At 36.2% G+C, this 22465-nt stretch overlaps 1 protein-coding gene across 1 annotated transcript in view; it reads right to left on the reverse strand.

Moving 5' to 3' along the window:
* Positions 1 to 1530: 1530 nt before the first annotated feature.
* Positions 1531 to 22465, reverse strand: part of LOC148953262 (transient-receptor-potential-like protein) — a 158493-nt gene continuing 137558 nt past the window's right edge. The window contains exons 17-18 of the mRNA XM_089088430.1: positions 9482 to 9586; positions 1531 to 3121 (exon numbers count right to left, since the gene is read on the reverse strand). Coding sequence (XP_088944556.1) covers positions 2085 to 3121; positions 9482 to 9586 — 1142 coding nt within the window. The 3' untranslated portion in view covers positions 1531 to 2084. The remainder of the gene's footprint in view (positions 3122 to 9481; positions 9587 to 22465) is intronic.

Here is a 22465-nt window from a genome sequence, read left to right on the forward strand (position 1 = left end):
TCCAAGACTCGCATTCATATAGGAGCACCGATCGTAGATATGATCGTGTATCTATGCAGCCTCGTATTGCCTCGTAGATAAGGATGTTTTCAGCTAGATTTTGCGCTTCCGCCATAGACAAGAGTTGAGCTTGGCAAACGCTTCTGTCACGGATGCAGTTCGAGTGGCTTCACTGATAATACTGGTAATAATACAATAACAACCAGATTCTTACCTTACATCTCCTTTACATAATTGATTATATATGCCGATAACTTTCAGAAATCCGTTTATTTTATATACTAAAAACTAAAATTAGCAAAGTTATCAAACCAACTAACGAGATTCACTAGCTCTTTCTACACAGTTTGTTTTAAACAAGATTCCTATCTACAGAATCCTGGATTCGAGTCTCTTGATAATCCTACAATGATAAAGAGCATACGTATTCTTTTACTTTCAGTAAAAGTTATAAAAATCGATTTTAGGGTAATATGCGTTTGCAGATGAATTAAGAATTCGATAAAAGACTGGATTGTATGACATGCTTTTTCTCCCGCGGGCATTCGATTTTGTATGTGCGTGACTCATAGAACAGGATGATTTTGGCAAACCTATCCTATACTTTTTTACAGCTTGGGAATCGTGATGGAACTTTCAAGATAAGCCAAATTTGAATTTATTATATTTTAGGATGCCTATAATCTCTCTTATTGCTGGTATATTTGCATGAGAGGCCCAGAATCTCAATATTTTAGTGACTTTTTTTTTCTTAAGAGCCTGCCCTCTCGTCGGATTAATGCCATCTACCATGTGTCTCGCCGTTCTGTTTCTTTTTCTGGCAGAAAGTTTAGAACTTGAAGGAATTTAAATATCTCATTCCGAGCCTTACGGTCAATTGCAGGTCTGTTGGTCACTAGCTGCGACTATTGTTCTTTGCAAAACTCTTAAGCCCTTAAGGTAATAACTACCGACATAACGATATTATATTAAAAAATATTGCAAGGTTACCTAAGCTTTCGACAAAAAAATAAAATTTTGCCAGTGAAACTTAACCCAATTCTAAATTTCAGTGAATTTCAAACAGCCTGAAAAGTAACTAAGAATCTTAAAACATACAAATCAGACCCTCTAAAACTATATCTAGTATGTCAGAAATAAGACTGCGAAAAATTTATGTTGAAAGCATGCCAGCGTACTCCATCCGGGGCGAAACTGTGCAAGCATAGAAGAATTATGTCAACCATGGCGGAGATGTGGTGAAACTGTTCCAAGTGTGGTGGAACTGTGTGGAACACTTGGTACTCTGAGATGTACACCATATAGCGGAAATCCAGCACCCCTCGACCTATGCAGTAGGATTGGACCAAATTTTCCGTAAAGCTTATTGCTTGATATTTATGGATTCTAACGAGTGCCTAAAACTATTCATAGATATTTTCTCTGGGATATGTCTCATAAATATTCCAGCTAAGAACTTTAATATAACCACGTGAAAATCTATTTCTTAGAAACACGAACAGCAGTCTAAAAAAATAAAACAACTTGAATTGAGTATTATTTAATCTCACAAGTATGGCAAGTTACATTGAATACAGCACAACTAAAATGTAAGTATACGGTTTAGCCTGCGTGTCTAGCTTCAGCTGTTCGAACAAGATAACATTCCACCTTATTGACTTGTAAATGACTTTACGTTAGTAGGCCTTATTTGCAAAATAAACGTGAAAAGATAGGTTTCAATATTCTAAAATTCAAAAAAAATGGCGCTTCAGAGAAAAGGATCATGGGAACAAACTCCTTATTGAATTTACTTTATTATACGTATTAATTAATTTTGTGTTAATGGAGCTCACTGGCAGTCGAATATAAATAAATAAAATAATTACGAGGTTTCAATAATCTGAGTCCCCTAGGCTGTTAAAAAAAGGTCTTACCTATGTGAAACAACAGCCAAAGAAAGTCAGAGAATAAGTTCATGGCACTTTTATTATAATTTGGGAAATATTTTGAATGCTCTATAGAACGTTAAATGGTCTTCAAAGTCTTAAGTAAAAATAAATTTTTAAGATAAATAAGAATAAGGTATATTTTCGATTATAGTCCTAAAGCCAGCCACTTTTATCCTTTTTAATAGTCTTGACCTCAGTAACACTTTTTGAAGGGTTTAGAGACTGCTCATATGTCTTCGCTGCTGCAGCTTCTCTAGCAGCTGATGACGGCATAGCGTTTCCACTTGTTTCGGTTGACTTGGCATGACTCGTGGTGGTTTCTATAGCTTTCGGAATCTCTGATTCCTTTGCCTTTGTAGTACTCTGAATAGTTTTTGGAGTTTCAGATTCGATTTTTGATTCGAAGATTTTTGTCTCGACCATTGTTGAAGTGCAAGATGTTGAAGGAACTGACGGTGCAAACCCTTTTGCCGGTGTAGAATGGGCTGGAAGCTTTCCTTGGTTTAACTGCGACTTTGCTTTTGAAGGCTGTGACGATACAGTTGTTAAAGCAATATCAGTAGCATTTATAGAATTAACAGAATTTGGAACCTGAGTTGGCTCAAGGATCTTTGGTGTTAAAATTATTCCACCCTGGAGAGAGTTTTTAACAGATTGGTTTTCATTTTCTTTTTGTAAGTATTTATCAGCATTTGAATTTTCTTTTTCCCCAGATGCTTTGATTGGCTCAATGGTCTTGCTTTTGCTATACCTTAATGGCAACTCAATATCAACCTTACTTTCTGTTATTTTTTCCAGAGTTTTTGATCCCATATCGATAATACAGTCTTGCTTTGGAGGTAGAAATTCCATGTTTGGCTTAACAGGCTCGTCCTCTGGCATATCTAAGCTGACCTCTTTCTTAACAATATCAATTCTTCTTCCAGAGGAATTCCCTAAAGCACGAGACTTAACAGGTGGTGGTGGAATTGCCTGTGCAGGGATTTCTGACGTGAAATTGGTTCGAAGTGGCTCAAGTGGCTCTGGCAGTGGACTTTTCGTGTTAGTTGAATTACAGCTGTGCTCAGATATATTGCTTAAACCTGGTGCGGTTGTTTTGAAAGGTGGGGCAGAGCCGCGGGTGGGAGTTGCAGGTGTAACAGAAACACGTAAATTTTTCGTCCCATTCGATGGCCTTCGTTGCATGTTTTCTGAAAAAATGAATTTCTCAGATTGTTTACAAAGCTGAGATCGAGGCTACCAAGGCTAGGGGTTAGGCTCAGGAGTAAGACTTCATAAGACTCTTAAAACAATATTTTTACTATGTTTCAAAACTAATGACCTACTTAACCTACTTACATACCTCCCTTTGATTTTTCTCTATAGATAATATTTGTATTATATTTTTTGTTTTAATGTGCGAAATTTCACAAACAATCCTCCGTTTCTTTTAGTATTGATGATTTTCTACTAATATGACCAGGGGAATCCCAAGGGGGTGGGGGCAGTCCCCCTCAACTTTTTGGCATTCGGTAAAATTTTCGCCGAAGGTGAAAAGTTCGGCAGAAATTTAGCAAAAATCGATTTCTGTAGAAAATTAGGCATAGATCGGGTAGTGATTTGGTAAAATTTAAGAAGATACCCCCCCCCCCCCCCAATGAACTGAGGCTCGGAAAGCTCCTGAATCTGACACTTAGGCTACACACTTATCTGCTTTGTCCAGTGCTAAAATTTGTTTCTATGATAGGTTCTGAGGCCACAGAGGGAAGCCTAGACAATTGTTGAAGCCCTTGAATCCAGGAAAAACTGATGCCAAACATTAATCCAGCCAAGGATATTGTCACTATTGCTTCATTTTTTATTATTATTTTGTCGTCGTTGCAGAAGGATTTCCTGCTGCAGCAGTGTCTATTTTGGTCCTATTTTGTTTACTTGCTGCCTTACAAAACAACAGTTCATGCCAAGACAAACCGGTTAAAATCGTTGCTTGGAAGTTCAATCAAGATCAGGCCCTCATTAATTTAGTGAAGACAATGGCCAGATTTTCCTTTGAGTTCCCTGAACCTTGGTGTTACCGCAGTAAGACCCAAGTGGTCACACAATCTGGGTAGTAGAATTATTCAATGGATTCTAAAGAACTTTTTGTTTATCTTTTTACGTATTTTCCTACCACAGACTTTCCTACCCCCAACCGTGTACTCCCCGTCGAAGGTGATAAAAATCAGGAGGTCGGTATTTGCATTATACAGACCATTGGCATCCGAAAACGTTTACCACACATTTCCAACAAGGATGAACCTGGTTCAATGGTGGAAGGATTTAAACGTGGCAAAATCTAATCAATATAATTTAATTTCATTTATTATTATCTACTTTTAATAAATAATGACTTAAAATAAAACGTAAAAATAATTTTGAATTTCTGATACATTTGTTTTGCCACAAGATGATTACTAGTGCCTACCCAGGGTAGCAGCTTTTATTTTTATTTTACTTTGGCATCTTTTAAGAAGTAAATTAAAAAAACTGAAGGGATGAAGAATGCTTCAAAATGATTAGGAAGTCTTCTAGCAATATTCATTTTATTTACTTTGTCATAATGAAAAAAATACACCCTTTTAAGGATTATAAGTATATTAAACAATATGGTTTATATTTTCTTTGGTGTGTGCCAATACCATCCGATAGTTTTTTAAAACATTTTGGTAATTTAGTTTATTATTATTATCGATTTTAAAATATTTGGTCTTAAGGCTAAACCTATAAGTGAAGGTACCAAATTGAAATATTTACTTCTCTTATAAATCTACAATCTAGCATATTTAAGCGAAAAATAATGTTATTTTTCCTGTGTATTTGCAAGTTTTGATTGTCACTGCTAAGGCTTTTAAGCATTCTTACAGCTCTATTTTGAAGGGTGTATATTGGTTTGATATGCCTCCAAGTAGTATCTATATAAACAATAATCAAACAGTAATTTAGATAAGAAGCAATCAAAGCATGAAATAACATTTTCTAAATTGAACACAGAAAACATGTTTTTGAAGATACATTCAAACTCTTATACGCAACATTTTGCAGAGGTTTTATACTTCAAAGAAAAATACAAGTAAACAATGGTAAGGGCCCCAAGTCTTACCAACAGCTCTTTTTTTTGGAAAGAAGACTAGTCTCGTTTTCTTTTCTTTAGAGTGACAGAGAATATCTATTTGAATTCAGGCGTGTGAAAAAGTTATACCTATATACTCGCAGACCCTTGAGGGTGGAACTCCCTACAGTAACCTCATCGGTAACTACGCGTTGTACCTCTTTTGACGTGTGGCTGTTTTGGCACCATTTTTAGAACAGTCTTGAAAAAATATCGGTAAAAAGATATTTGTGACAATTTTCATTACTGTAATCTTTTTGAGTTGTTATTTATTTTGTTGACTATCGCTTGTTCTAGAGCTCATTTCTTCATGCATAATAATTTTTTTTGGTTTCAAGTTTGAAGTCTAGCATAAGTTAATGTGTGCTTGTTTCAAGTTTCTAGTGCACTTTTTAATTTTCATAGGAAAACTGAGTTTTTAATTGAATCTTAAATAAAAACTTCTCAATCTATTAAAAAAAAAAAGATCAAAATTAGTATTAGTTTTTCTCAAAGAAAAGAGAATCGTACTTTCAATGACTCTTTTCATTTGTATGTGTCCTGAATAAAGCATAAATCTCAACTACAAAATATAGATGTATCGTAGCTAGAAGCAGAAACAATGAAGCATTGGAATTTGTAAAAATTTCGAAGTAATTTCAAACTCAAAAATAATTTTGATAGATATTTACATGTTTAGATGACCATGTGATATTCAAAACTAAGTAAAAAATGAAATATATTCGATGTCGCAAGTTAAGGATTTCAAACATTTTATTATGCAAATTTATGTAATTTTAGGGAATTGATTAAGAGTGTATCAATACAATTCATGAAACACTAAAGAGACCATTGCAGTACCCCCCCCCCCTTTTCCCTTTGCCGCCTTTGAATGACGTTCCTAGTATATGGGCTATGCATCATTTTGCCTTCTTTTTTCTTTTTTATGGTATATTGTAAAAAAAAAAACCCCCTCCTCCCCCCCCAAAAAAACTTAGTTCTATATTATTGTTTTGAACACTAAAAGTTAATATTTAATTTTCCTTTTTTTGTACACCAGAGTTCAATTAAGATAAAATTTGAATGACGTTCCTAGTCTATGGGCTAGGCCTATGCATCATTTTGCCTTCTGTTTTATTTTTTATAATATATTGTAAACAAAAGCCCCTTGCCCCGCCACCTCCCCCCACAAAAATATTAATTCTAAATGATTGTTTTGAATAGTAAAACCCAATATTTTCTTTTTCTTTTTCTGTACACAAGAATTCAATTAAGAAACTATTTTCCCAAATTGATTTAAAAGGTACTAATTACAATCTGAGTAAAACAGTGTTTTATTGCATTAAATTACATAAAGTTTTGGCGAAATTAATATATTTCCATAATCATCAAAATCAACAAAAAACAAACCTTATGTTTTCCAAAATCAATAAAAAAAAGAACCCTCTTTTCTGAATATTTTCTTTTCCTTTTCCCTTGCTATTCAGCCCGATCAATATATTATGAGGTAATATACCATATACCAGTGTCTTGAAAAATACTTTTAACTTCTATAGAAAGATACTTTGATTAACAATTTACTGAAATTCAAGAGTATATAATGTTATCAACTGAACGCTCCATGAAATTCAAAATATTAAAATTTCTATATAAACCATCTAGAACCTTCTATTGGCACTTCCCATAAACTGCAAAACTTTTAGCGTTTTCCTAAAAAAGGTATATCAAAGATTGCAATCTGATGGTAGGTACCACGATAATAAAAATGCTGGCAAAAAGGTAGTATGTTGCAATGATTCTATCCTAACTGAGCCCTCGTGTAACTGAACCCCGTGCAACTGGTTCATGTAGCTGAATGCTTGTGTATCTTAACCCAGGTTAAGCGAATCCTCGTTTAACTGACCTCAAGTGTAACTCATCCTCTGTGTAACTGAACTCTCTTGCAACTGAACACCATTTACCTGAATTCTCGTTCAACTGAGCCCCCGAGTAATTCAGCCCCTTTTAACTGAACCCTCATGTAACTAAACCCATGGGCAACTGACCCCCCGTTTAACTGGACGTCCGTGCAACTCAATCCAAGTGCAACTCAACCTCATTTAACTAAACCCTCGTTCGCTCCATTTAATCAAATTATCATTCTACTGAATCCTCGTTAAATAAACCCCCGAAGTCAACCTTTCTGTAACCCAACCCCCGTTTAAATCTAGCCCTGTTTTACTCAACTCACCCAAAGTCTAAGAATAAGTTTGAACTAGTGCTGATAAGAGGCTCATAATTTGCTTCTCGCTTCATTCGTAGTTTCTAACCTATATTATCCATTTTGGTAACATTAGAACTTTTCAAAATTGAAAGAAACTTTCAGAAATTTTTTATATTGCCAAAATCATGGCCCGACGAAACGCTTTTTGGTTTTATTGCAAACAATGAATTTGTCAATTAGTGTTCGAGTAAAGATTTTCCAAGGGGCAAGTGAACACTCTGATATTATACCCGGTTCCCTAAACTCTTTCAGTTTGACTTTTGAAATTATGCAAAAGCATTTATTTTGGGTAATTCCACGTAAGATCAACCAGGAAATGACAACCCTTACAGATTCTGAAAAAATTGGTAACCTTTTTCTGTTTTAGATTGAACGATCAATGAACATTTTTTGCTCACTTTCTGTTTTTATCTTTACGACCATTCATAATTTTGACGATTTTGGGAATCTTTGCATAAAGAAAAACAAATACTAAAATTGTTTCTCTTTTGAAAATAATGTTTGCTTTCATAATTACAAATTAATTTAAATGAAAGTTTTGTTGTTTTAAACACTTAAATGAAGAATGAAAAAAATAGTATGAATCTCTAGGGGCTTCTAAAATACAAAAATAACTGTGTTTATTAATACATGTACATTTCTTACAAAAATTTCTATTTCATTCTAAACATATAGTTAAAATATTGTTGTTTTTAGATCAGTTTGTCTAATAGGGTCTATTTTATACTGCTATAAGGAGAAGAGGGTGGGACCGTAAGTATCCACGGTAGATCTATCATTTCCTTTGTTCTTGTTTATATTTATTTGATAGTTAAACGGGGGTTGAGTTGCATGAAGGTTGCGTTGCATGAGGGCACAGTTGAATAGGGTGAGTTGTACAAGGGTTCAGCTTCTCTTGGGGTAGTTAAACAGGGGTTGAGTTGCAAGGTGGTTCCGTTAAACGCGGGCTTAGGTGCAAGAAGTTTCAATGGCACGTGGTTCATTTAAACGTTGTTTCAGTTGCAGGGGGATTGAGTTATATGAGGGTTCAGTTAAATGGGGCAGGGTTGCACGGGCGTTCAGTTGAACGAGAGTCAGTTACAAGAGGGTTCAGCCACACAATGGTAGAGTTGCACGAGGGTTCAGTCAAATTCAATTAAGTTGCACATGTGTTGAGTTACATGGGGATCCAGTTAAATGGTGAGATTCCAGTTGCCCGAGGATTCAGTTAAATGGGACTGATTTACATGGAGAATCCGTTTAAATGGTGGTTCGGTTCCACTTCGGGTAGGATACACGAGGGTTCAGTTAGTTGGGTTCATTTACATGTGGTTCAGTTACACGAGGATTCAGTTTCAATTAAACCATTTTTACTTCATACCGTTTTATCATACCTAATTTGGTACAATTAAATCTTGTTCTTTTTTAACTTTGTGGCCTGTTTTTTGTGTACTTTAATTTGTTTTATGCTCAAAAGCGCAAATTCAGTCCATCGGAGCTCGTAATTTGATTTATTTGATTATTGTTTATATTTGTATCAGTATTAGGTTAACACTACTTTTTTTTTTATCACACCTGGCTTAGCCAAATATGCTTTGAAGGTTTAATTTAAGTTATTCTTGCGACAAGTTCATGATATGCCTTGGAAACAGACAACTCTTTGCTCTGCTTTCATGTTTTCATATGCTTATTTTATAAATCTGTTTCCTTCTAAATGGTTAGAATTGCGTAATCCGTTAAATCTGTTAATGGAAAATCAATATCCCTAGGGTAATAGCCTCTTAACAGGTCAAACTTGGATTTCAATAAAGCTTGGTCAATATATACCAAATCATATTATTGAGTTAGGACTAAAGTTAATAAAACATTTAATGCCTTTTTTTATGCTGAATGTGACTATTATAAGCTTGCATATTAGAATTTTATTTACGCCCCATCCCCCCGATATAGGCTATCCATAACCCAACCTCCACTACCCCTGAATGACCCTATAGAGGGGGGGGGGGGCTGAAGTTCTTGTCTGATATATAATCGTTTATTATTCGTTATAAGCATAAAAAAAAGGCATCAAATTGGTCATTCCATTTTTAACTAAAAAAAACATATTATTTGGTATATATTGACCTAAAGCTTTGAACCTCCAGTTTTTTTTGTATATGCTTAAATATAGAAACTATCCAATAATAATGCCTGAATTTTTACCTTGTATTTTAGAGGGAAATGGAATTTGAGCCTCCGACTCCTCAATAGATTCTGAATCACTCTTTTCATCTTCTAAAGACCTTATTAGCTCCAGAACACTAGCACCTGAAAATTGTGTATATCAGTTATTAATCAGGAATTGAGTAAGAAGTAGAATTGACCCTTCACCTCAAGTAAAGACAAGTTATGTTACTGGTTCAAGCCAATCAGAACAAAACATCCTCCATATTCAGCTTTTCCTGAAATTAAGTTTTAAAAATGTTTTCTAAGAAAAACGGTTCTTGAAAAAAAATATACGGCCAAATCATAAACTATTTGGTAAAAAACTGTAAATAAAGGTTTAACCATACCAATTTTAACCAAAATACTAAGAAAATGAGTTTGGTACCAATATACACATATAAAGCTTTGATCTTTTTATGATCAATTTAATTTTTTAAAACTCATTAATTTCACAGCAAAGTGCCAAAAGTTAAAAGTCTGAAGAAAGTTGCTGCATTTTCAAAAGGAGGAAAACATTCAAGCTATGGCAAATGATCTTGATGAAAATTACACCTTCAAATTCTGCATATCAAAGAACCCCAAAGAAAGAGATATCAGGCTCCTATATGTAAAATACAAAATTTTAGATCTTCCCAGGGTTGAACATATCAGAGTAAAGCTTATTCAAACAGAAGTTGGAACTTCTAGTGACCTTTTAAGTAGCAAAAAAGATGGTCTCGTAGTAAAATAAAATTTTATGCCATTTTGTAGTATTAAAAAGCGATTGCGGCCCAAAGAGGGCGAAAAAGTTATCGAGTGGAAATTCGGATATAGCAAATAGATCTTAAATTATCCAAATGTATAAATTGAGCTTCCTAACTCCAAAGGCAGTAATACTGCGTGCTGAAACATTTGATTTTAATGATGCCCGTACTCCATGCAAAATAAATGGTTACTATAGATATTTATTTCAAAGCTCTACTTCAGTAAGTTGATTAATTTGAAGCTTGATAAAATTGTGGGCAATAGTTTTATGGAGGAGGGTCGGTGAATTTTTGTGTAGATGGCTGGGGGAGTGTACTTTGAAAAGTGCATTTTTTGTGCAAAATCTCTAACTCCCCTTGAGCCTTTAGATAAACATAGAAGGGAAAGATTAATCTCTAATGTCCCCTCATTCCATATTTTTAGACAAGGACTTTAATATTGATTTTGTGAAATCATATATCCTCTCTTTCGGGAGCTTCTATTTAATATATTTCTATGCAATATCTTACCGACACAGAACATGGACAGAGGATTAAAATGTCAAAAGGGCCAGCAGAAAATTTTTGAGGGGAGTGGGCAACACTAGGAGCTTTGCTGTTATCCAAACTTGAATTAGAGCTTTTCTTAGATTGGCTACGAGTGGCTACCTGTGTCAGAAAATAAGCTACTGCCCCCTCACTGTTACAAATGCCAGACATTTGGCCACACTGCTGCTAACTGTGTGAATTCAGAGAAATGCTCGCAGTGTGCTGGTCCACATAAACACTTTAAAGACACCCCCTGCCAGCTGCCCAAGAAGTGTGCACTCTGTGGCAAGACTGACCACCCGTGCTACACGTATAAGTGCCCTGTAGCGCAGAAACTATTAAAATGAGTCGCTCTCTAAAAATCACTACCTGGAACACGAATGGTTCATTGATTATTAAAAGACTTCTTCTGTGTCAGCTCATGGCTGATTGTGATGTACTATGTCTACAGGAACATTTCCTATCGAAAAAAGGACTAGACCTGCTGCAACTCGACGATTTGATTAAGGTTGTCAGGGTTCCTGTAGTATTTAGTGGGAGAGGAAGGCCGTCCGGTGGTGCTACTCTGCTTGTTCATGCCGAAATTTTACCCATACCAATTTCGTCTTCTGATTTCTTTGTGTTAGTTCAGCTTCTAGACGTTGCTATTTTTTCTACATACATGCCGACTGATTACCGTGACTCAAATTTAGAGCGAAAGTTCAACAAAGCGTGCAAAAAGCTTGCAAATGCTGTGGCAGAGTCACAGAAACAAGGCCTTACTGCTATTGTTGCAGGGGATATGAATTGTAGCCTTAGTAATACTAAGAGATCTAGGACAGAAATCCTTCTTAGTTCTTGTCCTCAACTCAGTGTCATGAACAACGATCTGACATTTACATATGTACATAATAGTGGGTCTACATCAAACCTTGACTTTTTCCTCTCGACAAAATTGATTGCAATTTACACCTCTTTCCGTGCTAACAATGCAATCAGTGTTTCTGACCACTTTCCTGTGTCAAATACGTTCAAATTGGAATGTGTCAAATTCCGCTCAAGAATAATAACCGCTGGGTCATGAAACGAGAGTGAGAAAAAATTGATGTTCCTACCTGCCATTCAGTGTGTGACAACATATTTTCGAAAGTCAAAGTGTCTTACCCCCTATTGCAGCCTAGATCAGGCTTAAGTCAGGGTGTCAAGCAGTTTTCACTGAGTACCTATTGCTCTAAAATCGTGCACATGTTGAGGGTGGTAGAAACGACAACTGTATTTACGAGAAAAGTGTGGATCAGATCCGAAATACCAAAGTGAAATGAAAACCCCGAGCTCCGTGAAGCCTGTCGTTGGTCACGGTTTTGGTTTCAGCTGTGGTGTGACAACGCTAGGCCTAAAGTTGGCACAGTTAATGAAATTAAATTGTATACGAAACGCAAATTCGCTAAATGTTTAGCTCAGCATCGTGCTCGTATTATAAAAGAAAACAGTGCTCGTATCGAAATCAACCCCTCCCTGATTTGGAAATTTGCGAAAAATAACAGAAGTGATAAGCGTTCCAAACTTCCCCATACAAGCCCTTCGGAGGAAGAATGGACTGACTACTTTACTTCCGAGTTCTCTGCACCTGATCCTCAGCTTGAACAGGCTTTCAAAAAGGAAATCAACAATAGGCTCTCTGAGCCTACCGTAAGTAGAGGTTTTGTAGTATCCGTCTCCAGTGTTTGTGAAACCTTTAATAAAGTAAAAAAGAAATATTCAAAGGGAGATGATAATATCTGTGGCTTACATCTAGTGAATGGCAGTCTCTTGCTATTTGAGTACTTAACTCTACTATACCAAATGATTTTTTCTTGTGGTTTAGTGCCCGATTCGTTTTGTGTCGGTATCATCATTCCAGTTATAAGAAAGTGAAAGAATCAATCTCAGTGCAGCTTGCATAGACCAATTACTGTTGCCCCGATTTTGTGTAAAATTTTAGAAATTCTTATTATTAATGAAATAAACCGAGTGTTTTATACATCTAGCAACCAGTTTGGGTTCAAAAAGGGTAGCAGTAAAGAACATGTGCATCACCTCATCTGTAATATTCTCCTCGAGTGTGATCAGACGGGTGAATCTATCATTATTGCGGGTTTAGATGTAAGTCGAGCGTTCGACTCCGGTCTTCATAGCCAGCTGTTGTTGACTGCAAATAACCGTGGTCTTGACAAGTCGGTAGTCCTCACTTTCCCTAATTTGTATCGGAAACTTAAAGTGAAGGTTAGGATTAGTCTACCGGGTGGGATGAAAATTTCCTCTAATATTATCCCAGTCCAAAAAAAGATCCGTCAAGGAGCTATTTCTTCGCAAAATGTTACATTAACAGTATAGTTGAAGCTCAGCAAGTGGTTAAGCCTAGTTTTCTGTATCTTGGTCCAGAACTGTCATTATTGAATTATGCTGATGATATTCTGAATTTAAGTCGTTCTTTTTCTCGTTTTGAAGAAAACTTGACGGTGCTGAAAAGTTCATATGGGAAAATTGGTCTGTCTTTCAATGAGACTAAAACTGAGTTTATTTTGTTTAATCGTAAAGGAAGTGATCCGGCCCCCGAAGTAAAACTCGGTAACAAAATAGTAAAACCGTCATCAAGCACAGTGCACCTTGGTCTCCCTATTGATTGGGATGTTAAGTCGACACGTTCTTTGTTAACAGATGATTTTGCTAGCAAAGTCCGAAAAGCTTGCGGTATGCTTGTCTTTTCGAAAGCTTCATGTAATTGACAGATTCTGGCCCAGCTGTTTTCTGCAATGGTTATACGACATGTGCTAGCACTCTCTCCATTTTGTTCTCTTTTATCTGATTAGTTAAAAATAACTTTTTAACAAAATAAGTTTACAAAAAAGTAAAAAACTCCATTAAACTAAAATGACCAAAAATAGAAACAAATAATCTACCAAGAATACAACTACCACAAATCAGTATCAATAAATAAATGAAACCCGAAACAAACAGAAATTAAAATAAATAAGAGTCAATCTAAAAACAAGCAGAAATTAATATGAGTAGGGTTCTAGTCCCCAAATATTTCTAAAAGCCAGAATATAATTCGTGCTTTATTTAAAAAAAATTCAAATGAATTTACTGAAGAAAATCTGCATTGTCAGTTTAATATACATATGCTGATATTTATTCCTTAAAGTCTTAATTGATTTTTGATTCATGCCCCCGGGCATAACTTACCACCTTTGCACTGGGGGCTCTGGGGGGTTTGTCATCCTCAAATACATAATTTCCAGAACTTTCAACTACGTTGAACAAAATGGCTATCTCTAAACTTTGATTGAATATGTTTGGGGAAATGGTGGACGTGAGAGGGGGGTTAGTTGCTCTCCATTCACTTTCGAGCAATAAAAAAAGCAATAGCCCTTTCAATTTCCAATCCAATGAGTCCTTTTTGAAGTTTCTGCAACATCGCTTTCTGTAAGAACATTATATGTCCCCAGGCAATAACTGACAACCCTTGCCCTGAGAGCTCAGGGGGGGGGGGGTTGTCACCCTCAAAGATATAATTCTCAAAACTTTCAACTACGTTGAAAAAATGGCTATCTAATAATTTTGATTGTATGTGTTTGAGGAAATGGTGGGTGTGAGAGGGGAATAGTTGCCCTCCAATCATTTTCAACTATTAAAGAGGGCACTAGCCACTTCAATTTCTAATCGAATGAGCCCTTTTTGAAGTTCCTACGACAACAAGTTAATTTCCAAAACTTTATACTATGTTTAAAAAAATGGCTATCTAAAAATTTTGAATGGATGTGCTTGGAGAAAAGGTGGGCGTAAGAGGGGTGTTAGTTGCCCTCCTATCACTTTCCACTATTAAAAAGGGCACTAGCCCTTTGAATTTCCAATCGAATACGCCCTTTTTCAAGTTTTTACTTCAAAGCTGTCAACAAAAACCTTTTGTGGTCCTAGGGCATAACTTTCAGCCCTTTCCCTGAGGGCTGTGGCGTGGTTGTCATCCTCAAAGACCTAATTTCCAGAACTTTCAACTAATTTGAACAAAATGGCTATCTCAAATTTTGAATGGATGGTTTTGGGGAAAAGGTGGGGGTGAGAGGGGGGTTAGTTGCCCTCCAACCACTTTCGACTACTAAAAAGGGCACCAGCCTTTTGAATTTCTTATCGAACTAGTCTTTTTTGAAGTTTCTATGACCACGCTTTCTATAAAAACCTTCTATGCCCCCAGGACATTACTTACAAACCTTGCCCTGAGGGCTGTGAGGGGAGTGCCCTCCTCAAAAACACAATTTCTGTCTAGAAATCAGCTACGTTGAACTTAATGGCTATCTCAAAATTTGGATTGGATGTGTTTGGATGAACGGTGGGCATGGAACTGGTGTTAGTTGCCTTCCAATCACTTTCAACCATTGAAAAGGGCACTAGCCCTTTAAATTTCCAATCCGATGAGCCTTTTTTCAAGTTTTTACGACAAAGCTTTTAATAAAAACCTTATGTGCCCCCAGGGCATAACTTACAAACCTTGCCCTGAGGGCTGTGGGGTGGTTTTCATCCTCAAAGACCTAATTTCCAGAATTTTCAACTACGTTGAACAACACGACTATCTCAAATTTTGATTGGATAGGTTTGGTGAAAAGGTGGGCGTGAGAGGGGGGCTAGTTGCCCTCCAACCGGTTTCGACAATTAAAAAGGGCCCTAGCCCTTTAAATTTCCAATCGAATGAGCCCTTTTTGAATTTTCTACGACAAAGCTTTCTATAAAAAAAAACCTTATATGCCCCCAGGGCATTACTTACAACCCTTGCCCTGAAGGCTGTGGAGGGAGTTTCCTCCTCAAAAACACAATATCTATCTGAAAATCAACTACGTTGAACAAAATGGCTATCTGAAAATTTGGATTGGATATGTTTGCGGAAATAGTGGGCGTGGAAGGGGCGTTAGTTGCCTTCCAATCAATTTCGACTATTAAAAAGGATACTAGCCATTCTAATTTACTATCGAATGAGCCCTTTTCGCAGTTTTTACGACAACTACTTCCATACGAAGTGCCCTGGTCAAAAGAAAAAAAAAACAAATTAAAATAATACATTGTGCCAACATCGTTCTTTACAGAATTAATTAAAACAAACTTTCCGAAAAAAATTTTTTTCAAAGAAAAGTAAAGGCCATTTTAAACTTAAGCTCAGCAGATACAAATACCTGTTAAAATTCAAACTCAAAACGACCAGAAATTACTATTCAAATATAAATGAAACCCAAAACGAACAGAAATTAAATAAACAATCATAGCAAAAAACATACAACAAGTAATAATATAAATGAATAAATAGATCTTAAAGCGAGTCGTGCTTGGATTGAATATGAAAATTAAGCTTAAAATGAAAAGAAATATTTTGCTATTGAAGTATAAATAAAACTTAAAACGAACGGAAATTGAATAAACCATCAATGCAAACGAACATACAATAGATCTTAATATAAATAAATCTTAAAATGAGTGAAACTTAAATTGAATATGCAAATCAAGCTTGAAACGAACAAAAATCACTACAAACAAGAGTTTAGGTATCGCCTCCTTCTCTCACTTTAAAGTCTAAAACCGGCTGCGTCATTGGCGCTTTACTAAAAACTATTTGCGTCTTGAACAGTCTTGGAAAGTATAAACAACATCAAATTGAATATTTGATGGATAATTATATTAATTGTTGAAAGATCGATCAGTTCAAGAATTTATTTCACTGTAATTTTATTTTCATTTTCAATGCTGTAAGACTGTATGTGACTGGAAAAGAAAATATTTGTAATATAATTTGTTTTCAGTTAAGCGCTAATGACGCAGTAGGCTTTTATTTCTTTTGAAGGCTAATTGCCCTTCGATCTCTTTTGACTCTATAACAGAGAACTAGAACTTTTAATTTTAAGTCAAATGAGCCCTCTCTGAAGTTTATACGAGTATCTCTTCTAGAAGAACCATATATACCCCAAGGGCATAACTTAAAATGTCTGTCCCCGCACCCTGGTGAGTTATGTCAACCCAGAAGGTTTAATATCTGATGTTTGAACTATCTTTTATTTGATTTAATTTTATTTATGCATTAATTTTTTTTTGATGCATTTGGAGAAAAAAGGGCGTGGTGGGGGGGGGGTAGTTAGTTGCCTTCTGATCTCTTTTGACTCTTAAAAGGTCAACTAGAACTTTCACTTTCCAAACAAACGAGTATCCTCTCTTTGGAAAAAGAAGACGTGGGGGGGGGGAGGCTAGTTGCCCCTGGATCTCTTTTGACTATTAAAAATAAACTCGAACTTTCAATTTCAAATCAAATGAGCCCTCTCTGAAATTTATGCGAGTATCCCTTTCATAAGAACCTTATATGCCCCCAGAGCATAACTTACACGCCTGTCACCGGGCCCTGAGGAGTTGTGTCAAAATCAGAGTTTTATTATCTGACCTTTGTTATTTTTTTTTTAACTATTTTTAACAAAATGGCTACCTCAAAAATTTTATCTGATGCATTGGCTACCTCAAATTTTCTATTAGATATATTTGCGGAAAAAGAGCTTGGGGGGTTGCCGTCCGATAACCTTTGAATCTTAAAAAGGGCCTTAGAAATCTCTGATTACCAATCGAATGAGCCCCCTTTGAAGTTTATACGACGACCCCTTCTATATAAAGTGCCTCTGGGAAAAATAAATGGAGTGTTGGGAGGAGGCTAGCTACCCTCCGATCCCTTTTTACTCATAAAAAATGAATTACAACTTTCAATTTCCAATCAAATGAGCCGTCTATGAAATTTGTACGAGCATCCTTTGCATAACAGCCATATATGCTCCCAGGGCATAACTGACAACGCCCGCCCCCGGGCCCTGGGGGGTTGTGTTGACACCTGAGATTTTGTTATCTGACTTTTGAACAATTTTTAACTTAATGGCTATCTAAAAATTTTTATCGGATGCATTCGGGAAAAAGGGGGCGTAAGGGGGGTTGCTAGTTACTCTCCAATCTCTTTTGAATCTCAAAAACTGAACACGAACCATCAATTTCCAATCAAATGAGCCCTCTGAAGTTTTATAAGAGCCAAATATTCCCCCAGGTATAACTTACAACGCCTGCCCTTGGGCCCTGGGGAGGGGGGCTGGGTTAACCCTGGAGTTTTCGTTATATCCTCTTTGAACTATTTAAAAAAAAAGCTATCTCAAAGTTCTTATCAGATGGGTTTGAGAAAAGCAGGGCGCAGAGACGGGGGGACTACGTGCCCATAGAAGTGAACTAGAACTTTCAGTTTCCAATCAAATGAGCCCTCGTTGAAGTCTATACGAGTATCCCTTCCATTAGAACCTTTAATGCCCCCGGGGTATAACTTACAACACCTGCCCCTGGGCCCTGGGGGGTTGTGTCAACATCAAAGTTTTGTTATCTGATCTTTGAACTGTTTTCAACAAAATGGCTATCTCAAAAATTTTATGTGATGAAATGACAACATCGAATTTTTTATCAGATATATTTTTGGAAAAGGGGCTGGGAGGGGGGGGGGCTAGGTGCCCTCCGATCGCCTATGACTCTTAAAAAGGGCCGCATAACTCTTGATTTCCAATCGAATGAGCCCTCTTTGAAGTTTATACGACGACCCCTTCTGTATGAAGTGCCTCTGGGAAAAAATAAATAGAGTGTGGGGGGAGGATAGCTGCCCTCTGATCCTTTTTTACTCATAAAAAAGTGAATTAGAACTTTCAGTTTCCAATCAAATGAGCCCTCTATCAAGTTTATACGAGCATCCCTTCCATAACAGCCATATAAGCCCCGAGGGCATAACTTACAACGCCTACCACCGGAACCTGGAGGGCTGTGTCAACACAAGACTTATTTTATTTCTGAACTTAGAACTATTTTTAACAAATATCTATCACAAAATTTTTATCTGATGCATTTAGGGCGTGGCGGGGGGGGGGGGACTTAGTTGCCCTCCAGTCTCTTTTGACTCTTAAAAAATGAACGATAAATTTCAATTTCCATTCAAATGAACCCTCTCTAAAGTTAATAAGAGCATCCCTTCCATTAAAACCATACGTGCCCCCAGAGTATTACTTACAACGCTTGCCACTGGGCCCCGGGGGGGGGTTACGTCGACACAGGAGTCTTTCTTATCTGACCATTGAACAATTTATAATGAAATGGCTATTTTGAAAATTTTATCGGATTGGCTCGGGGAAAAAAGGGTCTGTGGAGGGAGGGGGCTAGATGGCCTCGGATATCTTTTGACTCTTAAAAAGTGAACTAGAACTTTCAATTTCGAATCGAACGACCCCGCTATGGAGCTTATCCGGGCAACCTTTCCATAAAAACTACTGACGCCCCAAGGACAACACTTACAACGCCTACCCCACGGGCCCTGGGGGGTTGTGCTGACGCCAGAGTTTTCGTTATATGGTCTTTGAACTATTTTTAAACAAATGGCCATCTCAAAGTTCTTATCAGATGGGTTTGAGATGTGAAGGGCATGGAGGGGGGGCTAGATGCCCTCCAATTCCTTTTGACTCTTAAAAAGCGAACTAGAACTTTCAATTTCCAATCAAATGAGCCCTCTTTGAAGTTTATTTATTTATTTTATTCAATAAAGGAGGAAGCCATAGGCTTGTTGCATAATATCGCATAATAAGGCTTGTTGCAGTTTATACGAGCATCCCTTCTATAAGAACCCTATATACCCCCAGGGCATAACTTACAACGCCTGACCCCGGGCGCTGGGGGATGTGTCGACCCAGGAGTTTTTGTTATATGATCTTGGAACTATTTTTAACAAAATAACCATCTCAAAATTTTTATCGGATGCATTTGGGAAAAAGAGCGTAGGGTTGTGGTGGTTGCCATCCGATATCTTTTGACGTTAAAAAGTGAACTAGAACTTTCAATTTCCAATCAAATGAGCCCTCTGAAGTTTATAAGAGTATTCCCTCCTTAAAAACAATATATGCCCCCAGGGTATAACTTATAACCCTTGCCCTGAAGACTTTGGGGGAAGTGGCCTGCTCAATGATATAATTTCCAAAACTTTGAACTTCGTTGAACAAAATGGCTATCTCAAAGTTTTGATTGGATGTGTTTGGGGGAATGGTGGGCGTGGAAGGGGTGTTCGTTGCCTTCCAATCACTTTTGACTATTAAAAAAGGTACTAGCCATTTAGATTTTCAATCGAATGAGCCCTTTTTGAAGTTTCTACGACAACGCTTTCTATGAAAAAAACCTATATGCCCCTAGGGCACAACTTACAACGCCTGCCTCGGATGCTGGGGGTTTGGTCGACACCGGAGTTTTTGTTTTATGATCTTTTAACTATTTTTGGCAAAATAGCCATCTCAAAATTTTTTTCGGATGCATTTGGGAAAAAGAGCGTAGGGTGGTGGTAGTTGCCTTCCGATATCTTTTTATGTTAAAAATCGAACTAGAACTACCAATTTCTAATCAAACGAGCCCTCCATGAGCTTTATAAGAGTATTCCCTCCTGAAGAACCACATATTCCCTCAGGATATAACTTATAACCCTTGCCCTGAAGATTTTGGCGGAAGTGTCCAGCTCAAAGACATAATTTCCAGAACTTTCAACTACGTTGAACAAAATGGCTATCTAAAAGTTTTGATTGGATGTGTTTGGGGGAGTGGTGGGCGTGGAAGGGGTTTTAGTTGCCTTCCAATCACTTTTGACTATTAAAAAAGGTACTAGCCATTTAGATTTTCAATCGAATGAGCCCCTTTTGAAGTTTCTACTTTTGAGCTTTCTATGAAAAAACTTATATGCCCCTAGGGCATAACTTGCAACCCTTGCCCTGAGGGTTGTGTGTGTGTGTGGGGGGGGGGGGGTTGTCATCCTAAAAGACCTAATTCCCGGAATTTTCAACCACGTTGAAAGAAATCGCTATCTCAAAATTTTGATTGGATGTGTTTGGGGGAAAGGTGGGTGTGAGAGGGGGGTTAGTTGCCCTCCAATTACTTTCGACTATTAAAAAGGGCACTAGACATTTAAATTTACAATCGAATGTTTCTTTTTTGAAGTTTCTACGATAAAGCTTTCTATAAAAACTTTATATGACCCCAGGGCATAACTTACAACCCTTGCCCTGAGCACTGTGGTGGATTGTCCTCCTCAAAAACATAATTTATACTTGGAAACCAACTACGCTGAACAAAATGGCTATCTCTAAATATTGATTGGATGTGTTTGGGGAACTTATGGGCGTGGAAGGGGTGTTAGTTGCCTTCCAATAACTTTTGATCCTTAAAAACGGCGCTAGAACTCTTGATTTACAATCGCATGAGCCCCCTTTGAAGTTTCTACGACGACCCTTTCCATATGAAGTGCCTCTTGGAAAAAAATTAAATAAATAATAAAACATTGGAGCCGTATGGCCTTTACTATAGGCAACGCTATAGTGTTGCCTCTGATAAACATACGGTGCGTTCTTGCTTCTTCCGATTTTTTAAATTTTTCTTGCGAGTGCCTCCTTGGAAGTGTAACACAGCAACTAGTAACCGTTACAATATACCCGACCCGTACTCAGTTGTTCAGAAAAAAAGTAGAGAGGTTATATACGAGCTTAACGGGAAATGAACTTTATGATGCTCTGCGATATTAGTGTTTATTTGTTGTCTTGTATATATAGACCAGTGCGTTTCTTACTTGTTATTGGTCTATTTTTTTTCTTTCCATTTTTTACTTCACTAGTGACGTTTTGTCTGTATTTAGTGGGAAATAAAATTCATTAATCTATATATATATATATATATATATATATATATATATATATATATATATATATATATATATATATATATATATATATATATATATATATATATATATATATATATATATATATATATATATATATATATATATATATATATATATATATATATATATATATATATATATATATATATATATATATATATATATATATATATATATATATATATATATATATATATATATATATATATATATATGTAACAATTCAAAAACCACTATCAACAAAATATGAACATTATTACTTTTTTAGAGAAGGATGATGACGCTTGTGATCTTCCATAGTCCGTTGTAATAAATTATTAAAAGAAGGTTCATTCAATTAAAAAATCAAAAATCTAGTGCCCTTTTTAAGTAATATAACAGATGACTCGACAAGGAAGTACCACACTTTTTAGATTTTGGGGCTTTTAGGACTAAAATTCTATTCAGCAAATTTCTGAGAACCATTGAAGGAATAGGTCTATATGCATAGCCTATTCGTCTCAGAGGCTATACAGAACATCCTAAGCATCAAAATCAATTTTTTAGAGAACCGTGGTTTTGATAATGAGTATTTTTCAAGGAAATTGTTTTTTGCAATATCCTGACATTCCATTTACTTTCCAAACATAGTTTCTACCATTCTTTTTTTTTTGCCGCTTAAGGTGCGTGCTGTCAGTTGGTAAATTTTAAATTATTGCCAAGCGAAATACAAGGGTTTTTATTCACGAATAACATAGGTTTGAAATTTCTGATATGGAAAAATAAAATAATAAACAACTTCACATATATTCTTTTTTAGCCTAGGCTCACCAGTTAAGGAAAAAAAAAATCAAGCTAATGAGTCTGTACTAGTCTGTACATATTTACAGGTTTTTTTTTTTTTTGTTTTTTTTTATTTTTTTTTTTTATTTTTTTATCTTGTATTGCTTTGAATATTACTGACAG

Source organism: Artemia sp. Qi Xiang Cuo, chromosome 4, assembly GCF_049724085.1.
Source record: "Artemia sp. Qi Xiang Cuo chromosome 4, ASM4972408v1, whole genome shotgun sequence".
NCBI lineage: Eukaryota > Metazoa > Arthropoda > Branchiopoda > Anostraca > Artemiidae > Artemia > Artemia sp. Qi Xiang Cuo.